The following is a 20,303-nucleotide window of genomic DNA, read 5'->3' as shown; positions in this document are numbered from 1 at the left end:
AATCAGTATAACATAGAATAACATAATTGAGTTCACTCTTCCTTTTAGACTTGAAGATAGGAGCCATTTCCAGCTTTAAGAAACAACAACCTACTGAGTCAAGGTTCTCAGCAGGTTAGCAGCACTACAGACATGCATTGTGCTCAAAAGGTCATCACATGACCTGTTGCTCTCACACACCACATGCTCTGTGAAATGCTGGTCACCCACTCACTGGCTGTGTGGAGGAAGATCAGTGGTCAGACTTCAACATGCTGGATTACTGACAGTCGTCCTCATGCATGCCTTAGTGACTCACTGTCTGTGCGTCTTTGTGTGTCTTTGTGTGTCTTTGTGTGTTTTTACCTGTGTGTGAAATAGCTTTGGTGGTCCCGTGTCATGTTATCTGTGTTCGCTGAACCTGACCTCTGGTAACCCCTGCGGAAACATCTGTGTTTGGAAAGAGGAGGGTCTGTTTGGGTCTGTCAGAGCAGCCGTCCAGTGGTTCCTCAACATGGCCACGAGGATGTGAATGTGACCACAATCTATGAATCATGCTCTTCATCTAGTATGGGCGTATTCTAGCTAGCTCTGAGTCACCTCTACAAGTAATCCACATGTCTAGCAATTCTTTGGAAACTTTTGGCAGAAATGTGGATTAAGCAAACATAGTTTCCTGTGGCTACTCAGACTAACTTGTCCACTGTAACAGGATGCGAGGATGACCTCGGTTTCACAGTTTCACAGATACTACATTCAAAGGCTGGGTAGGATGACTGTAAACGCCACCCCACGAAGACATAAACCACCTACTTTTATCAAAAATAATGGATCTAAAATACCGCTGTTTGGTTTGGTAAGGTACTCAGTAATAACTCAACATTTGAACAGGTGATTAATAATCAAATTTAGTTTTAGCGGCAGTTCTAACAAAGACAAAGATCTGTATGATGTTGGTAGAAAATGCTTGTATATTTTCATAGTTTTACCTGATTGAGACAGATGTTTTGAGTGCATACCCAGTTAAGTTAGTAAGTCTTAGCTTGTTACATTTAGTCCTTCCAGAACAAATAGAGTATGAAGGTCTACTACAATATAATGCTAAGACATTCCATGTTTTAGACAAGCACGGCTTGTAAACAAACTCCATCTGTACACACACTGCAGAGGAGCTGTGAGCTGCTACAAACCCTGATTAGCAGCAGACAGAGAGCAACTGGAGCCTCTCCATTAAGCATTAAGGTGCACACAGTAAGGAAGACAATACACTTCAGACACGAGGACGGAGGACATGTGTGTAAAGCATGCACTCAGTCACACATGTGTGCTGTATATTGTACACACAATTACTATCTAAGTATGTGAAGGCTCCTGTGGCCTGATCAGCTAACAAAGCCTGGTCTGTTGCAACCCGCCCCACGATCATCTCAAGCCTCATTTGTCTCACTGACCCACCAAGTGTCTCCTACAGACCTGCTGTGACGCACACTGGGCCTGCGTATGTTCTCAGGAGCAGATATGGCAGCATGTCAGTCCTGTTCTGGTTTCACAGATTACCGTTTGAGTTTGCCAAGGATGAACCCATCCAACAGTGAGCGCCTGACTAACTTTGTAAAACAAGATAAAACCAATGAATAGTAACTCATGCTAATGCCAGAAAACACAGTAAAGTCTTACTTTGTTATCAGCTAGAAAAGCAACATTTTGGAACTCCATTTGTCTTGGTTTGATCCCCTAGTTGGTCAGTGTGTGTCCTCCTCCAAAAAAGAGGGTGCATGTTAGTGGACCTCATTCTCAAAACTTGTGAGTTATGAATTCCATTCCTTCAGTTTGTAAGTCATCTTCCAAGCTGCTTATCCTTCATACAGGATCCCATGGTGCTGGAGGCAGGGTGCACCCTGGATTGGTCACCAGTTGATGGCAGGGCTGACCCAGACACAATTGACCATTCACACTCCTACGGGCAATTTAGATGTAATGCCCAGAGCAGGGCTTTGGACTGCGGGATATATATATATATATATATATATATATATATAATATATAATATATTTTTTTTTTCTGTCGCTCATGGTGGGGCAATGCCTAGGACCCCAAAGGTTTTAAATAGTTCTGCTACCATAACCTAAACAGGGCTTCACAGTAATTTGGCTGATATTTCAAAGGTCTACACTCCTAGGTTCCATAAGAAGAAGTGACTACCACAGATGAGGTGGTGGTTCTCCAGCACATGGCTGTGTGCTGGAGGCTATGCCAGGTTAAATCACCACCCCCACCCCCCTCTAAGGGTTCATAATAAACACTACTACAAGGAGACAAAGTGGTTCCCTATCATTCACAGCTAATAGTGCTGTATTGCTTACAGAAGTTCCAATAGCACTTACCACCTGTGCTTAATAGCAACACGGTTTACAGGCTGTCTGAAGAATAATAACTCTGGGGAGTTCTTGTATGTGATAAAAAGAAGAAACTTGTACTGAAGGGGATGAGATGACGCAACGATGTATCATCGACAATTATCAGAAAATGGTATTCCCCCTTTGGTTTTGAAGAGGAACTACATATTATGCATAATAATATCATGCATAATGCAGCTAGTAAGTGCAGTGAGCGTTGGACAAAGTGTAGTGGGATGCAGCAGGCAGCAACAGGTTGTGAATAATTAATTTAGATATTTCATGGAAGTATAACTATGTACATCTAAATTCTTCATTTTCAATGAAGTGTAACAAACTAGTTTATTTGGCTTTCACTTATTGTAAAAGGGTCATCGCTACTCTAACTTTTTCTACTTTTAATAGATTTTTGGTTTCCATGTTTACAATATTATTATAAGAGTCACATTAATTGTCCCATTTATTGTTCGAAATGTATACATTTTTTCCAGCATCCTTAGTAAATATGTGGACTCAAACATTACGCTTAGATTTTCTCAGATGTCCATATCAGCAACTGTCAGAAATCTTTGACTTAGCTCAAAGTCACAGATTAGAGACTACAACACTTAGCTATCAAATCTTCTGCTGTTAAAAAATAAACTATATTTCCCCATTTCTCCAGAATGACCAAAGACATGGAATATCAACCAAACCAGGCTGGGTGTTCGGGCCTCCTGCATGCCCTTCTTGGATACAAGCTGATCATATCAAACTGTCAGAGTACTGGGGGATGATGTCACCAAATGAACCAGGTGTCAATCATTTCGATCAAAGAGCCAATTTAAAAGATAGAAATAGCAAGTGGGACATCTCCACCTTGTAGCTAAATGATGCTTTGTGCATTCCCTCTCACAGAGGAGACCGAGGATTTCACAGGAATGTGCGGAATGAGGAAGTGAGCAGCCACTGGGGCTCGGGCTGTGGCAAGGTTGGAGTTAATGTGATGAGCACAGCACGGGAAAGCTATTTATTAGTGCGTCCTTCAATGCGTTCTTTAACTTATTTGTGTGTGTGTGAAAGACTATATCGAAAATAAAAAGAAATAAACCCTTTTAACAAAAAGTCGAATCAAATAAGGACTCCGTTAAAGTAAAGCTGATCCAACAAGTCATTGGTTGTTTCCCTTACCTCCAGGACCTGGACGTAGCTCGAGGGGAACCACCCTGTCGCTCCATCCCGCTCTCCCTCCCACCAGCCTCCGGGGAGAGCCTGGACCACCTTAATAATGTCCCCGGCCTCGAAGCCCAGTCCCTGCTGGTGCTGCTGCCCGCTGAACGGGTACAAACTCCTGCAGTAGGACCCGGACATGGCCCGTGAGTTCAGGCTGGCGTAACAGAACTTGAGTGAAGCTGTGAACAGGTTCTCCTACTCAGCTCCTCCTCAGGTCCCGCACGTCCACTACGAGAGCAGCGTCAAGCTGAGCGGCGCGAGAGGTGGGAAACGAATAACGCACACTTCCCCTTCAAGTTAAAAGCACAACGTGTTTTTAAGTCAGACCAGCTACGTTGTAAGCTTGATGTATAAAGCTAGAGTTGTATAGCTAGAGAGTCGGCTAAGAGGAAGGCACTTGTTTGCTCATCATTAAAGTTCTTCTCAATAGGGTACTACGACTACTGCTACCACTGCTACTAGTTCCTGTTAGCCTGTAGTAATAGCTCACTAGGCTGTATCAATTATCCCATAACAATGTGTTTGTCAATGTTTCACATCTAATAAAGTGTGTGTCACAGTTAGAAAAGGTCCACCATTGTGATATGAATGTAGACTCTATAGTATCATTGTTATAAAGAAGACAGGCCCCTCATATATCCTTTCCAAGAATAATTACTATTGATCTAATCAATCTTTTCATCATTTTTTTCTTAACATGGTTTTTTTTATAAGACACCCTTACAATGCGCAGAATCCAATACCGGAAGTTGTATCTGTTATTATAGTGGACTTGAACTTTTGATTCACTGTTATCTTTTTATAATCTGGTATTCGTAGGATTTGTATAGATCACACTTTTGAATTAATCTTTATTTATTCAGTTTTTGTTGTTATATATTTTAAATATTTTACAAGGCCCTCTATGGTGGTTTGGGCTGCTTTAGATGGCTTATAAGGTAATGTTGGCCATGATGGTGATGATGGTATAATTTTTATTCAATAAACAGTTTTTCCTGTGTCGATGTGAGGGTTTCAGGACAGAGGATGTTGCATGTGCACAGATAGTGAAGCCATTTTACATTTATATTTATCATTTAGCTAGCGCTTTGACATAAGTGCATTCAATCAAGAGAGAACAGAACCAGAACATCAATAATCATGAAAGTACAACTTCTTCAAGAAAGCCAAACTACAAAAATACTATCAGTAAATGCAATTGTAAGTCATTTGTCATTTCTGTCTATAGAAAATGCAACAATGGGAAAATATGTAGTAGTTTAAAATAAAGTTTAAAACCAAAGTAACAGCTGTAGAGATTAGGATAAGGATGTGTATTTTCATTGTAAAAAACATACAAAGTATGTATAACAACATTAAATAAATATATATATATATATATAAGATAGATCAAAAACAGGCATCAATGGCTTAAAAGTGAAAAGGGCGCTTTGTTAAAGTTTTTTTCCCCCCGCAGCACTATCCGGTGTGAGCCGGGTGGGGTGCTGGGTGGGGGGTGCTGATGGAGGAAACCACTCTGGGGAAAAAGCTGTTCCACAGTCTGTTAGTCTGGGATTTATTAGTCCTGAATCTTCTGAGGCATCTTCCAGCATACACAATGTCCAGGTTAGGGAGGGTGACTCTCACAATCCTCTCTGCTGTTGGAACCACCCGAACCACCAGGTCCTTCCTGTTCTCTGCTGTGAAGCTGGCATACCACAAAGTAAAGCACTGACAGAGGATGCTTTCTATCACTTAACCAAAGGCTCCGGAGGAAGGCCTACTTGTTTTAGCTTCCTCAGGAAGAAAAGCCTCTGCTGGGCTCTCTTCACAAGGTGTGATATCTTGACCCTGAGACCCTTGCTATGATGGGTAAACTGATTGTTTTTAGTAATTTTAGTAATTTCAACGTCTTTTTTATATAAATGAATACAACAAATTCAGCAACAAATAGCTGGAATTGACTTAAGCCCGAGACCCTCTTTAGGATACGTGGTATAGAAAATGACTGACTACCAAATTACATGTAACAAATATATTAAAACACTGACTGTATACATCGTACACACACATCAGATCAGAGTAATGACTGCCTACTGTCCCCGCGAAGAAGCGCTTGAGATTCTAAAAGCACATCATTCTCCACTCAAACTACGTCCCCATCTTTTTGTATAAAGTATGTAAAGTCTCATCTCAATTATTTATTGAACAGAAAAGAAAATCCGTAATTCCTTAAAATGAGCTTAAAAATATTGGTAATACATTTCTGCATGTACAGGTGAAACTCGAAAAATTTGAATATCGTGCAAAAGCTCATTAAAGGCTTGAAATATTTCACGTTGCATGTAATGAGTCTATATAATATATTAGTTTCACCTTTTAAGTTGAATTACTGAAAGTAATGAGCTTTTGCACGATATTCTAATTTTTTGAGTTTCACCTGTAGGTGGGGAGTTTTTACCAAAAAAGTGCTCCACAACCAGATCTTATTTAAGCAATAACGTATGAGTCTGTACTTTAGTGTCTTAACTGCGGGACTGATGGGACACTATATGGCTTTTTGCTTTGCTCGGCAAAAAGAAAGACCTCACCGGTAAGAGTGTCAGTGCTGGCGGGCGATTCAGGGAGAATTCCTCATTTAAAGGCTCAATCCTTGTTTCCTATCACCCTGTATTTATTATCTGGTCCTGTGCACATGTCCCCACTACTGGGGTGAGAGCCGTTGGAACATGATATTTCACAGATTTGTTCCATGAAGAGAACTATTCTGTATTCTTTCTGCCTAAAGGATCAGTGTGATGTTTGTGTTTCATTCAAGCATTGCAATATCAGCAAGGCTGAGTATGATGCGTTCTCCAAAAAGATGAAGCAAGGCAAGAGAAATCCTGTGACAAAAATTCTGCAAATAGTGACTGATCACTTTGTAAGAGGACCTGGTGACTAGTGGTTTTGGAACAAGTTTCCTTCACACTGATGGAATCCAACTTAATAAGTAAAACACAGGAAAAGACGTCCACTTCCGCTTAGAGCGGCCCTCTACTCAGTGTTTGGATGTTTTGCTCCAAATAGATCAAATTCAGGTCATTCCAATCTTTCCTTAAAATGTTCCTAAGTTTTCTTAAATTAAATTTAACAATCAAACTGTTGCATTCTGATGGTTTCAAATTGTCAAAGTGCGCTTTTAGATTTAAACACCTTTCACTTTTGAAAAATAAGTCAAAAATAGCTCAAAGGTCCTCTTAACAGTTAAATTAGATCGTTTCATCACATCATGTTCTATTTCTATTTCATAAAAAAAATGTCTCCTTACACAAAGCAATTTAGCATTTTTGAAATGATAAAACACCAAGCAAAAGCTCCATCGTGGTATTGCATAATCACTGTATCAAAGATGGGTCACAACAAGAGTACCAGAGACGTGACAGGGACATTTGGAGAGGCATATAACTAATGATGGTATATTTTTATTAATTGTTAAATAGTTTTACATTGTGATTTACCCAGCTTTGCACTTATCTTGTGCAGAACTTGGATTTATTTAAGTTATATTTTGCAATACACTGCACTAATCAAATCTCACTAAATTGTGCAAAATGTTTTTTTAATTGAGGGAAGTGAACCCCTCACACTGCCGCTGTTTTTTAAATAGTTATCACCGTTAATACATTCGAAAGTTTTCCCACCTTTGCCCTCCTTTTAAGTATAGTACTTTCACTATTGAAGTGAGTGAATTTGTGGATTTCTTTCATCTAATAAAAACATTACAGTGACCAGTGTAAAAATCCCACACTTCCCCAGAGAATGTAACATCCTCTAAATGAGCCATGCTGATAAACCGCTCCGAAAACGTATGAATATTAATGACAAAAGTTCTCATATTGCCTTATAATGTGAGTCTCTTCGAATGGGATGGAAATGGAAACACTCGGTCGGTCACCCTGCCGTACCCCTTCAGCACCATCTGGTCTTTGTACACAGAAACTGTACCAAAAGCGTTGCTGTCAGGTGGAGTCTCAATCACCCCCGGTAACGTCACATAGTGCACTCCCGTGTCTTCGTCCTTGTAGTATCCGCCATCGTGGTCGTGTCCAGCCATGAAACACACCACGCTGCCGTGGCGCCGTATGATGGCCAGGAGCTCATCGAAGTTCCAGGCAAGGCAGATGTCAGCGGTGGAGCAGGGGTGGATGGGTAGGTGACCTGGCCAGGAAAACACAAATGCCAGTCTCAAGTTAACAGAGGGACGTAAAAATATTTCTCCTGGCAGTAATAGGGCCGTGCCACTGAAGACTTGGCAATGTTGGAATGTATAGCAATATCAAAACATTTTCATGAGATTTTCATGGGGAAAATACAAGGCTCAGGATTCATACACATTTTGACCAACGAATTTCCATGACTTTTGACCAAAAAGTTTGTGAAATCTCTGTGTATACATAAAAAAGAGCAAAAATATTTAAACTATCAATGAGAATTGATAGTTTAAATATTTTTGAATATGTTCAGTTAGGGCCCCAAGAAAGTATGTTTTTATGTTTACAATTATCCACTTATTAACCGGTGAATCAGAGTGCCATTGGGTTCATAGGAGGGGTACATGTAAGGGATGAGAGTGCCATGCCGTTCATAGGAGGGGTACATGTAAGGGATGAGAGTGCCATGCCGTTCATAGGAGGGGTACATGTCAGGGATGAGAGTGCCATGGAAAGATGCATTCCTTTATTTAAGACACTGTGCTGTGCTTTGTATAAAGTACTCATCGGCATGGGATTTGCATATGATTGAGGAGGAACGTACATTCCACGGCATGCCACCTTTCAAACTCATGTCACTTCTAGAGAGAGAGAGAAAGAGCCCTTCAAGAAGTCTACAGCTGTTTAACACTTCCCTCTAATTATTCATAAATACAAAAAATATGCTGTACACTGTGAATACTGGCCCCTAGTGGAGATACAGCATCATCAAATATATTTAGACTGTTCTGAGCAGAGAGCACTTTAGGCTAAACACAGACCACAGGTTATAGAAAATGAAGCTTAGGCGAAAATTCAGTCAGGAAGACTGGACAGGCGTTGCCATTCTCGGTAGGCTTCCTCTCTCCATGGGGGCACACGGCCAGCTGATTAGGGGCGGGGTCAGGTAGTACCAGCCAACCAGATGTGGGTGATGTTACCGTAAACCAATTGCATCAGGGCTGGCAAACGTTAAAAGACTGTTCTCTCTCTCTGCTGTCAGTTGTCATTTCAGCGCGCACCAAAGGCGAGTCAGAGCGCACCAGACGTGAGCAGGTGTCATTGCAACGCAAAACCAGATGCGATAGGTTGGCTCTGACTGCGGGGCATTCTCGGTAAGACGATTCTGGAAGAGAAACTATTATCCCTCAGCCGCACGTCCTTGCGCAACTGTGCAGGTGACCGGTTGACGTTTAAATCGAGTTAGTGCTCAGCTGCACGTCCTTGCGCAACTGTGCATGTGACCGGTTGACGTTTAAATCGAGTTAGTGCTCAGCTGCACGTCCTTGCGCAACTGTGCATGTGACCGGTTGACGTTTAAATCGAGTTAGTGCTCAGCTGCACGTCCTTGCGCAACTGTGCATGTGACCGGTTGACGTTTAAATCGAGTTAGTTCTCAGCCGCACGTCCTTGCGCATCTGTGCATGTGACCGGTTGACCATCAAACAAGCTATTATTCAGCGGCAGAGAGAACTGGGGAGGAAGAAGAAGGTTGTCCGACACAACAATGTTGCGGTAAACGCCGATGGGACGTCGGTTGATTGCGATCGATCGAAAAGCTAAAGCAAAATCTGAGCCGGCGAGCCACCGGCGTAGTAGCACTTTTATGAGGCGCAGCAGGAAGCAGTTATGCTAAACGTAAGAGCGCTGCGCGGTCCGAGCACCAAGCATCCCTCTGCCCAGGTGTGAGTGGGTAAGGCTCACAGCTGGCAGAGAGCGAGTCGATCCCTCCCTGCCAACCGCACCGAATTGAAACAACCCATTATGTTTTATGTAATTTAGCATACGATTTAATCCAAGGGACAAGAAGTGCATTCAGCAGAGGGTACAGAACAAGAAGCAATAGAGTACGAATAAATCAAGTAGCCAAACTACAAGTGCGTTATTAAGAGCCAGGGCATAAACAGTCGAGGTGTTAAGGACTTAACGGTAGCTCGCGCTGAGGGAGCGTAAAGCACGCGCTCCCGGTACCGATACCAGCCGAGGCATCGCTCCCATAGATCGTGGTAACGCTCCTTTAACTTGAGGCACCGGTCCATTTAGCTCCCCCGACCGAGGACCTGGTCTCTTGACCGAGTAAACACACGAGGCAGTTGCCGCGACTCGCCGCGGTAGTTGCCACAGAGCCACAGGCACCGCAACCTGCAACAGGAAGTGCCTCAACGAGTTGCCACTGCCACTAGCGGCGCTAGCTCCTACTGCGAGAGAGCGCTACACCCCGGACCGGCTCTCCAGCTACTGCGGAACATCGAGGACGGAAATCACCGTCATCTCCAACGCCTGGGAAACGCGCAGCGTTCCGTCCAGCAAGCCGCCCCTTGATGGGCTAACACTCGGCAAGTCGACCCTCCGCATCCATGCAGAATGAAGCAGCTTCGGCATTCACAGGCACCCGCATTCCCTGATCGTCCACTGGGTAAGCACGCAGATACTAAGCTGTTAACGTATGGACACGCTCCGCGATGCGAAGCTATTCCCCGGTTAGCACTGTCCGGCTGTCCTCATGTGATGCTAGCGCAGCGTCGCGAGGTGACGCTCCGTGGTGTTTGAAGTAAGCGCTCCACGGCGGAGCACGCAGCGCTGGCGTCTACCGTTGTTTGCGCGGTGTAATGTAATGTTTACCCTGAGAGGGGGCATGAGCTAGATTCTTACAGAGCTGGGTAGCGATCACAGCGTGAACTACGGGAGTAACAGCTCGGCAACCAGTACCGTGAAGCTTCTAAGGTACTCAGGCCGGGTCCACCGTATTGACTACAAGTAATCGATCAGAATAACTGCTACAACTGGACATGATGTTCTAGTCAAATAGTCTAAGCTATAGCAATGTATTGCATAAATAAATACAGGACCACTAGCAATAAGGGGGAAGTGTCATAATTATGTGCCTATGCAGGTGCATGGCTTTCAAGCTAAAGAAATATAAGGATGAATAAATAAAATAAAAAGAAGCTTGCGCGACTCCTGCATACAGAAACAAATCCGCAAGCGACATTCAACTGCAATATATCCGTGCGGCGCTTTGGGTCACCCAGCTCAGATTGCCCGTCAGCGACACGTTAACCACCGGTATCGGGCTCGCAACAGTCATAGCAGCGGCATGAGGTCCTAAAAAAGCCCAGTTCATGGTCATGCGTTTTCAGAGGAACACAGGGGCATGCATACAGGACCCGGTGCACGTCCGTTCCGTGCTTGGTTACCCCTTCTGGCAGCGGTCAACCAAATGTGCTGGGCTAGCAAGCTACCCAAGCCTCGCGCAAACCACAATGCTGTGATTGGTCGGAAAACTATGTCCTTTCCATCCATCCTGTTAGTATAATACCGGCGTATAAAAGTTGTTCAGGAGAAACAAATCGACTTGAAGCGTTTTTTCGGAAGTAATACAGAGCTGCGGTTACCCATTCAACCAGTCATGGGCTGATTATAAGGATGCACAGATGGGCTCCAAACTCATGGAGGGAGATCTCTGAAATTGCCGGTTGAGGGGCGTTAAAGTCCTGGAGGAAACTACGGGACAAACATGGCTGCGGAAACTAATAACTGATCATATCAACAACTTCAACACGCAAAGACTTTGTGTTCTGGGTCGCCTTTTACAAGGGCCGGTGTGCCACCTATGCTGGCGGTGAAAAGCTTTGCAGCACGGGCAGGCCCCTTTCAAAACCATGGATGGGAAGGAGTATCGACTCAACTGCCCATAAGCCGCGTTGCAGAACCAGGCACCGGAACCATATAAGCTACACTCGTCGCATGATGACAAGAGTTTGCGCGAAGAGGCTAATTCGCCATACGCATTATGCCGCGGGGAAGCGTATTTCCATGCTGCTAGCAGGACATGGCGTTTTATTTATGCAAACAGCCGCAACCGATATGGGAACAGGAGCGGTACTGACGGAGCGTGAGTGTCAGTGGTTTCAATGTGTTAGTGTAACGGCCACAACAGCGGTTCTGAATCAGTAACATGGAGGCATGCAGGCCAGCTGTGTTTTGGGGGGGTTTTGGTCAAAGCCACGGCTGGCTAGACCAGGGCCTCCTTTCTTCAGATGATTCCATTTAGCGTGACAATCAAGCGCGGCCAGCAATCTCAACTAAGGGCTAAAATTATTCTTGGTTGGCTGAAATATTTATCCGCTTAAGAAGTTGGCACAAACAGTACGCAGGGCATTCATTTAGGGGCAGCTACTTGACTATAAACCAAGGTATCTCCTCGTCATCCTGCCTAAGGGTACGTTGCGCCGCGGCAACCCACACATTCTCCAACATCAAGGATGGCGAGTTGGATTCTGGAAGCCTAAGAGGGTCTGTGAATTCCAGAAGGTAATAACTGTAGGAGCTGCTAGCATCCCACAGCTGACAAGCTCTCAGCCAACAGGCCAGGGGGGGTCGTCAGAGGTTGTGACGTTCCTCCGCCCTGGTCGTAGCGCAGTACGTGCAAAGCAAGATCTATAAGCCGTAAATGAGCGGGTAAGCATGCATATAACTGGTGGTGGTGGTGCATTCCCTTTTGGCATGTTGGAAGGCCAGGTCAGCGTCCCCTATGCAGGGGACCGGCGTAGTTCCTCCCAGTCTCCCTAAGAAAATCTAATTTCCTAGGTGAACGTGACCTGACTTAACGTGGCTGTGTTTCCTAGGTTTAACGTTACCTGGCTTAACGTGTCTGTTTCCTGGTCTAACGGGACCACATAAATTTCCCCAAAAGATGTCCGAAAGGACCCGTCAAGCTGACAACACTCTGTTTCGCGGTCTCACGGGACCAGTCAAGCTGACTACCTTTCCGTTTAGCGGTCCCGCGACCAGGTCACTATAGATCAGGGCTAGTTGCCTGTCTGAGCAGGGCCCGGTCCAAGCTGGACCCGTCAAGCGACGCAGGGCTGTTCAGCGGGCGCACAGGATCAGTCAGGTACACCATGTGACCATCTGTTTCCCGCTCTGAGCGAACCCGGTCAAGTTGTTCTGTGAGGGGTCCTCCGCAACTATGTCTATTCTGCGGTCTCCCTTGACCCTGACTGTCCTGTTCTGCGGTCGACCGTGACCACATCTATCTTGTCTGCAGGCTTACACGACCACACCCTGCCCTTGGCGTGGGTCTATCTCGCCCCCAACCTATACCGTCCTTTGGTCTAGCAGACCCTCTCTTTTACTTCGGGATCTGTTGAAATCCCACCATGCCTTACTGTGGCCCAGCTAGGCCCTCGCTACGTCCTGCGGCTTCCCTTGCCCCCGTGGCCTTGTCTGTGTTTCAACGAGATCTTCCTGTCCTTTCCTTGTTAACTGTGGCCGCTATCGGCTCTTGACTCCCCGTGACCCATGATATGTTCCCCTATCAAGCTAACCCCTTGTCCCACCAGCTCCACTTAAAGTCTGGCTAGGACTCCTCAGTGGCCGTAAGTATTATTTTATTCATCATAAAATAAACCTGTTTTTGGGGGATATAGCTCGGCTCAGCATCCCGGCCCCTGGTCTTTCCTACGGCAGGATGGAGTCCAAGCCCCAAACACATTGCAATAACAAAATTAATGCATGTTACAATAAAGCACTGTTCAAACTTCAACAAGTCTCTCCGGATTGAAATGAAGCTTAGGCGAAAATTCAGTCAGGAAGACTGGACAGGCGTTGCCATTCTCGGTAGGCTTCCTCTCTCCATGGGGGCACACGGCCAGCTGATTAGGGGCGGGGTCAGGTAGTACCAGCCAACCAGATGTGGGTGATGTTACCGTAAACCAATTGCATCAGGGCTGGCAAACGTTAAAAGACTGTTCTCTCTCTCTGCTGTCAGTTGTCATTTCAGCGCGCACCAAAGGCGACCCGCCACCACCCCTGACACCTCCAATCTACAGCAGTACCTGGCACATCAGGAAATTGGAGCAACTTATTCTCTACCACCATCACCAGTGTCTGGACTCCCGAAGGGGGGGGATATAGCTCGGCTCAGCATCCCGGCCCCTGGTCTTTCCTACGGCAGGATGGAGTCCAAGCCCCAAACACATTGCAATAACAAAATTAATGCATGTTATAATAAAGCACTGTTCAAACTTCAACAAGTCTCTCCGGATTGAAATAACAACTCACTATCAGCACACAGCACATGGATTCTTGAGTCCAGAGCACAGGTAAGACCAGTAAACATTGGTGATGGGAAGTTTGGATCTTTTTACTGACTCGGTTCTTTGAATCTCGTTCAGTAAAAGGAATAAATCTTTTTTTTGAGTCATTCGTTAATTTCAACCGGGGGAAGGGGTTAGGGTCAACTCCACGGCCAAATAGCCAATTCCATGGCCTATATACTGTACGTCCAATGCAAACACTTATATTCTCATCTAGGTCATTTAATAAACTGTTTTAGGGAGTTCATGGCTGAGGTTTGTCCGGGATGGTCCGCTCCACACGCCGTATCTGGTCGGCGAGTGTCTACTGTGTCTCCTGCACGTTGCCCGGCGGCGACAAACACACACAAACAAACACCAACCGGGATGAATGAAGCAAACTCACAGGCAAGTGAAGAGTTTACAGTTAATGATAAAAAAATTCCAGATCAGGAGAACAGTGTTGTAGAATCACTGTTACGTCGTTGCACATGTTGGAGTAGAAGCAGATTCCGCCACCCTCTGTCTTACTGGAGAGCTCTGTGTCATCTGGAGCGCGGAGTCCGGTATCGATCCACAGAGCCACCATAAAGCACAAAACGGAGGATGTAGAAAAGTCTCTGACTCTCCTCACCAGCAGTTCGTCCAGTTTGTTGCTCAGTGAGCGCACGTTGGAGAGAAAGATGCCCTGGCCACGCTAACAAGCCAAGAGACCGATCCATTGACAGCGTTCATAAAAAGAGAACATGTATTTTACACATCTCTAGCTAACATGGCACTTCTCAAACGATGACCCGGACTTTCTTCACACTGCATCAACGGTCCACTTGTAACATGCAAGGAATCAAACGTCCTGTTTTACTTACTGACAATTGTGACTCTTTCCTGTTTGTCTTCGGCCGAGGACAGAGCAGAATCTAGCCAGTCCAGCTGCTGCCTACTGAACCCCCCGTTGAACATGGTGAACCTCCGCAGTTGCCCAAAAAACACTGAAACAAAAAGGCACTACATGTCAACATCTGGATCCCATTGTCAGTCACTCTGCTGTGGGTGAAACATGCACAGAGAAGCATGGGGCAGAGCCCTTTTGGATAATGTTGTCTCCTCTCTGCAGTGCGCCCATGAGCAAGGACCTTGACACCATAATCATCCAGTAGAGTTGCTCAGGGACTGACAACGAAAGAATGAAATTCATGCTTTAAACTTAGTAGTAGGAGTAGGAGAGCAAGGATAGGATTTGATTCGCAACTAAAAAGGAAAATTAAGTCTACCGTGGCCTTTTTTTTCTGGACAAATACGGGTAGGAACATTCCTTTACAAGTTCCAGACAGCAATCGTCAGCTCTGGTTTTGGCCACACCCCCTACCGATCTCTCATTGTCAAACGGGGGACCCGATTTTGATCTGCACACGGAATGCACGTTTTACCCAATTCAAATACTGCAGGCACGTAACTAGGACCCACGCAACTTTGAAAGAGTTTTGAACGTGACAAGCAGTTAATCCAACTTGAGGCAGCCTTTGTTTGGTGACTGCAGGTAAGCTCCTTGCCTTTCCTCAAACAGGTTTAAAAGCATGATATCAAGTGGAATTTTCTAAATATGGTGTATTCTCTTTAGAACATTGCGAAAGATATCAAGGATTTAGAGAGGACAGTGTCCTAAAGAGATTAGAGAATAATTACTTTTACATTGTTCCATCAAATGTTTAGTTAAATGTTTATTTGTGTAATGTATCGTTTCTCTCTAGTTTTAAACACTGGAGGAGCCGGTTTCCCCATGCTCATTAGTAGTGCGTTCTTTCTTGTGGGCATTGTGCTGTGCTGAAGGGGGGTGGTAGAGTCACATGCAGATCTAATTGTGTAGCTGTGCGTAGTTTTATTTTTGACTTTAAGCACTTTGTATCAGCTTGTCTTCAATGTGTACAACAAGCCTGTTTCTGGTAATCGTTTCTTTTTTATTTGTTCGGTTCATAATTCTATATTTTCTTTTTCATTTTGACTTCACGTTTTTAGGTTATTACTTGGAGACACAGGATGACCAAATATTCTGTATGTTTTGCGACACATGGGTCTACAGTAGGAAGAGGCCATTCCTATGAAGAGAAAGCCAAAGGCCGTGTGAGTAAATGCATAAAGGTTTTTCATTATTCGCTCTTTTACCTTTATAAAAAAAATAACAGCATTAGTCATTCTGTATTATTTCATGACACAAATGACTATATTTTCACTTTATAGACATTTCTTTGGGTACTTTAACGACAGTGAGAAGAAAAATCTTCCTTTATGAAAGCGGTGACACAGCGGCCCTCCACCTGCCCCTCCACCTTCAACTGGACAGTGGAAGACTGGTGTTACACCCCTACCCCCGTCACACATTCACAAACATATTGCTGATTCAGCAATATGTTTGTGAATGTGTGACGAATCAGGAAACAGACGCAGACAAATCTGCTGCTGTCGGGTAAACACAAACACGCAGGCGTAGGGAAACCAGTAGGTGTAAAAACCAGTAGGGGTGTAACACCTGTGTTACGTGCCTACTGGTTTTTGAACCTACTGGTTTGGCTACGCGTGCGTGTTTATTTTGCCCTGACAGCGGCAGATGTTGTCTGCCTTGGTCACCTGATTCGTCACACATTCGCAAACATATTGCTAAAAATGTTTAAAATGCATCCCATATCCAATGCAGCGATTATGATTGTATAAGTGAGCACTACATCACTGCCACGTATAAAGAAATAAATAAAAGAACATACATTTATTAAAAGATCGCCACCTGGATTCGAACTCATGCAGTCGAGCAAAACAGCAACACCTTATAAGACGGCGGCGCTACTCCGTCGGCCAACCGAGCTGTCAGGTGCCGCTGCTGATTTCACTACTTGTCATGAAATTGCACATCGTCAGTGGCAAGAAAACCTTTTGGTTCAGGGTGAGCCAAGACAGCTGGTTTGGTGGGCGTATCATGGAACACATGCAAACATGTGTATTGATACTTTTTTCGCGATGCTGCAGCCTGGAATCACCGAAACATTTGGACAAAAGAGGATTTATGTTCAGACTGTCATACATTGACGTGCATCACAGCGACTTAACAAAGTAATCTAGAAAAATATATTTAATGAAAGATCGCTACAATCTGGATTCGAACCATGGAGAGCAAAATGATAACACATTTCAAGACATCTTCACTAACCATTTGGCCACTCAATCATGAAATATCATCCCGATTTTTCTTTATTTAACAAAAATTCTACACCGTCAGTGGCTTGGAAACCTTTTGATTCAGGGTGAACCAAGACAACTGGTTTTTGGTGGCGTAGCGTGAAATACATAGTTCTGTCACGTTTTCTAGCACATTGCCTAAGTAGGATTACTCTCTCAATAACATCTAAATATATACGACAAAAAAAAACTCGTGGTTCATCCGTGCTCTTTTTTTCTAAAGCTTGATTAAATATATTTCTACTGAGCAGAGGTAAAAACTTTGCATAAACTATTCAATTCTCCCTTCATACTGATGTTGCTAATTAACGTGATTGCTTAATCCCCGGTGTATTCTAGGATTTCACGTCTCTAAAGCACCTTTTAACCATGTGGATGTAATGGGTAAATAACTAACAAGCATCGCGAAAAAGCACCGACAAATATGTATGAAGTGTTTCACGCTACGCCACCAAAAACCAGTTGTCTTGGCTCACCCTGAACCAAACGGTTTTCTTGCCACTGACGATGTGCAATTATGTGACAAGTACAAAAAACAGCCAAAAACTTTAAAAAGCTCCAGTAGTCGATGGCGTAAGGCATCCGTCTTGGATATATTTTTATTTTGCTCGACATCACAAACACCTGCTACAAGCCAGTACGTCACCTAGCAACAGTAAATAATACGTTGTATGATGGCATTTTGTTTTTTAAAACGTTCTATATAGAGTATTCCATATAATATAACTTTTTAGATTTCCTCCCTGGCAACCTTCAAAGGACATGACATAAAACTTGTCACATGGAGCTAGCCAGCAATCAGAAAAGATCACGTGCCGTGCGGCCACAGATTGTGACGACATTAATCCTACACATGTGGCTCGGCCTCTGCTAGCAGCAGTGTTATTAATACAATGGTATTGTATGACATGCTAACAGAACCAACAGCACAGGTGGCAGTAGAAGCGGCTCGTCGTACCTGGGGGGCAGTTGAGATCCTCGTTGTTGTTGTGCGGTTTGATCACAGCCATGGCGTCGCTGTACTGATCGCTTGACGTCTCTCTGCCCAGCAGGCTCACATCGTAAGCATCCAGCACGACGAACCGAAACCCGGGGAACGGGCTGAAGTGGTAGGCGTACAGCTGGCTGTCAGCCTGGATCTCGCTCAGGCATCTCTCCGTGTGGAGGGTGCTATTGAGCCTGGAGCGCAGCAGCGCGGCCCTGCTGAAGTTGTAGAACTCGTGGTTACCCCATACATGGTGGACCTCCAACAGACCGGAGTTGAACTCTGTCAGCACGGTGTCCAGGGCGCGGTCAGAGTCGCCGCAGCTCTTGTTAACACCGTCGATAATGTCTCCTAGCTGAAGGATAAACTCTGGTTTGACAGCAGACTCTGACCAGCTTCTTCTGGCGTTGGTCAGCAGCTGGAGGCTGCTCCGGTAGTACCGCCTCCTCGTCCGGGTGAAGTCGTATCCGTCATCGATATCTGCGTACTGAATGTCAGCTATCACTCCGAATGTGAACAGCGGCGTTTCGTCCATTGTCGATATTCGGAACAACGGACGTCGCACAACATTATTTGTGTGTGACGTGAAAGTCGAGGTTAGTAGTAACTTCCACACAACCACGCTGTTTGGCTCGTCGTTGTGCGCGCGATGAAATGAAACTAACCAACGGAGTCTGACGATCAGGCCAAACGCTGGCTTCCGCCTGTGTCCTTCAAAATAATGCGGTTAGAAAATGTTTCATTTAAACACCCTTCATTCTAATTTACTAAACTACTAGTGGTTAGGCAGGAGATAACTGCGGACAAGTGGCTATTGTCTCTCTTGTATTTTGCTAGCTAGCAAGCAGGCGTCGTGGATCCCTCTCGCTCTCGCGGACATTCTCGATACAAAGGAGCCGCCACTAAATCTGGCGGTGCGAAAACGCCATTGCTGTCCATCCTGAAGTAATAAAGGTAATGTTAGGTTATTTTGATAACTTAAAGATGTGATAATACCAAGAAACTTTGCTTGGCTAACTTATCAAACCCGGTCATATATATTAAGTTTTAAAAAGAAACATTGAGTGTTGTGCATATGTAACTCCTATGAGGTGTCCTCTATCTCTTTACTTGCGGTTCTGGAGCTCCTGACAAAACAGCAGACACAAATAGAATTGGGGATCACGTGTCTCCTTTTTAATCCTCAATTTAATGGAACAAACACTTATGCAACGATCGTATAGTGGTATATATTAACCATCTGAACAAACTAACATACCTGACAAAACAGCGGACACAAATAGAATTGGGGATCAAGTGTCTAGGAGGACGACAGAAAACTGGTGTTAGCTAGCTAACCCGACATTATTACAAACAATAAAACATGTACAAAACATCTCATTAATTAATAAAAAAACAAGGTAAATATAACGAAGATAACAAACATCCAAAATCATGAAGCTACACCATAAATGAATTGTTAAAGTACATTAAGTAAACATTGTTCACGGACATACAAAAAAACACGTTACCTCCTTTTTAATCCTCAATTTTTATGGAGGATTTTCCCACAATCCCGTTGGTCCGTTCAGGTACCACATTAAAACAGTAGATGGCGTAGTTCAGCCATTTTAGCAGGATTTATCCTAACCCATATTAACTATGTTACACATACATGTAGTTTAAAATTGAAAAGGCAGCAGTTTTAAATACATAAACCTATTAAATAATGCAGACGTGTTACAGATAATCTAGAAAGGTTATCAACGACTCCCTAACTGTGTTTGTGTGTCTCTATTCATTTCAGAATAGCGTTCGACCCAAAGGAGATTTCTGAATGCTCAAATGCTCATCCATTTGTAATTTGTCTGGTGTTGGGGATTTAAGCAGAACAGCACATCTAGGGGTGGAAATTATAATATGCGATAATGTTTAGTGTTACAATTGTAATTTGTGTGTTATTAGTTATTACATTAGTATGCTTAATTCATATTGCAGTAATAGATTAAGAAGTGTCATTCAATTACTGTACACATAACATCCTGCCATAATTTAACGTTAAAACCTAGGGGAAGGACAGACGATCCTTCCTTGATAGATTTCTCCTAATTTATTCCCGAGAGGGTTTTTTGGTAGTTTTTTCTCCTGCCAGGTTGTTTATGAGCAAAGGATGTAGGACAGCTCTGCGAGGCAAATATTTTTATTTTGGATCATATAAACTGAGTTAAACATAATG

At 44.1% G+C, this 20,303-nt stretch overlaps 2 protein-coding genes across 5 annotated transcripts in view; both read right to left on the bottom strand.

Annotated features, from left to right (window-relative positions):
* The window catches only part of LOC119212514 (growth arrest-specific protein 7-like), a 49,651-nt gene extending 45,726 nt beyond the window's left edge, over positions 1 to 3,925 (bottom strand). For 2 of the 3 annotated variants that reach the window (XM_037462979.2, XM_037462977.2), the window contains exon 1: positions 3,546 to 3,925. In XM_037462979.2, the coding sequence (XP_037318876.1) occupies positions 3,546 to 3,725 (180 nt within the window). In that variant the 5' untranslated portion in view covers positions 3,726 to 3,925. The remainder of the gene's footprint in view (positions 1 to 3,545) is intronic. The other variant, XM_037462976.2, reaches the window with a different exon arrangement.
* A 616-nt stretch (positions 3,926 to 4,541) lies between these two features.
* Positions 4,542 to 19,365, bottom strand: adprm (ADP-ribose/CDP-alcohol diphosphatase, manganese-dependent). 2 transcript variants are annotated; one of them, XM_037462980.2, is made up of 3 exons: positions 18,062 to 19,360; positions 14,745 to 14,867; positions 4,542 to 7,766 (listed from the first exon to the last, which is right to left on the bottom strand). In XM_037462980.2, the coding sequence occupies exons 1-3, from the start codon at positions 18,621 to 18,623 to the stop codon at positions 7,450 to 7,452; spliced, it is 1,002 nt and encodes a 333-aa protein (XP_037318877.2). In that variant the 5' UTR covers positions 18,624 to 19,360; the 3' UTR covers positions 4,542 to 7,449. The 2 variants fall into 2 exon arrangements, with proteins under 2 accessions (XP_037318877.2, XP_037318878.2); XM_037462981.2 differs by lacking the exon at positions 14,745 to 14,867 and having other exon boundaries at positions 18,062 to 19,365.
* Between the last annotated feature and the right edge of the window lie 938 nt (positions 19,366 to 20,303).

Source organism: Pungitius pungitius, chromosome 21 (assembly GCF_949316345.1).
Source record: "Pungitius pungitius chromosome 21, fPunPun2.1, whole genome shotgun sequence".
NCBI lineage: Eukaryota > Metazoa > Chordata > Actinopteri > Perciformes > Gasterosteidae > Pungitius > Pungitius pungitius.
This window is presented reverse-complemented; position numbering and strand designations above follow the sequence as displayed.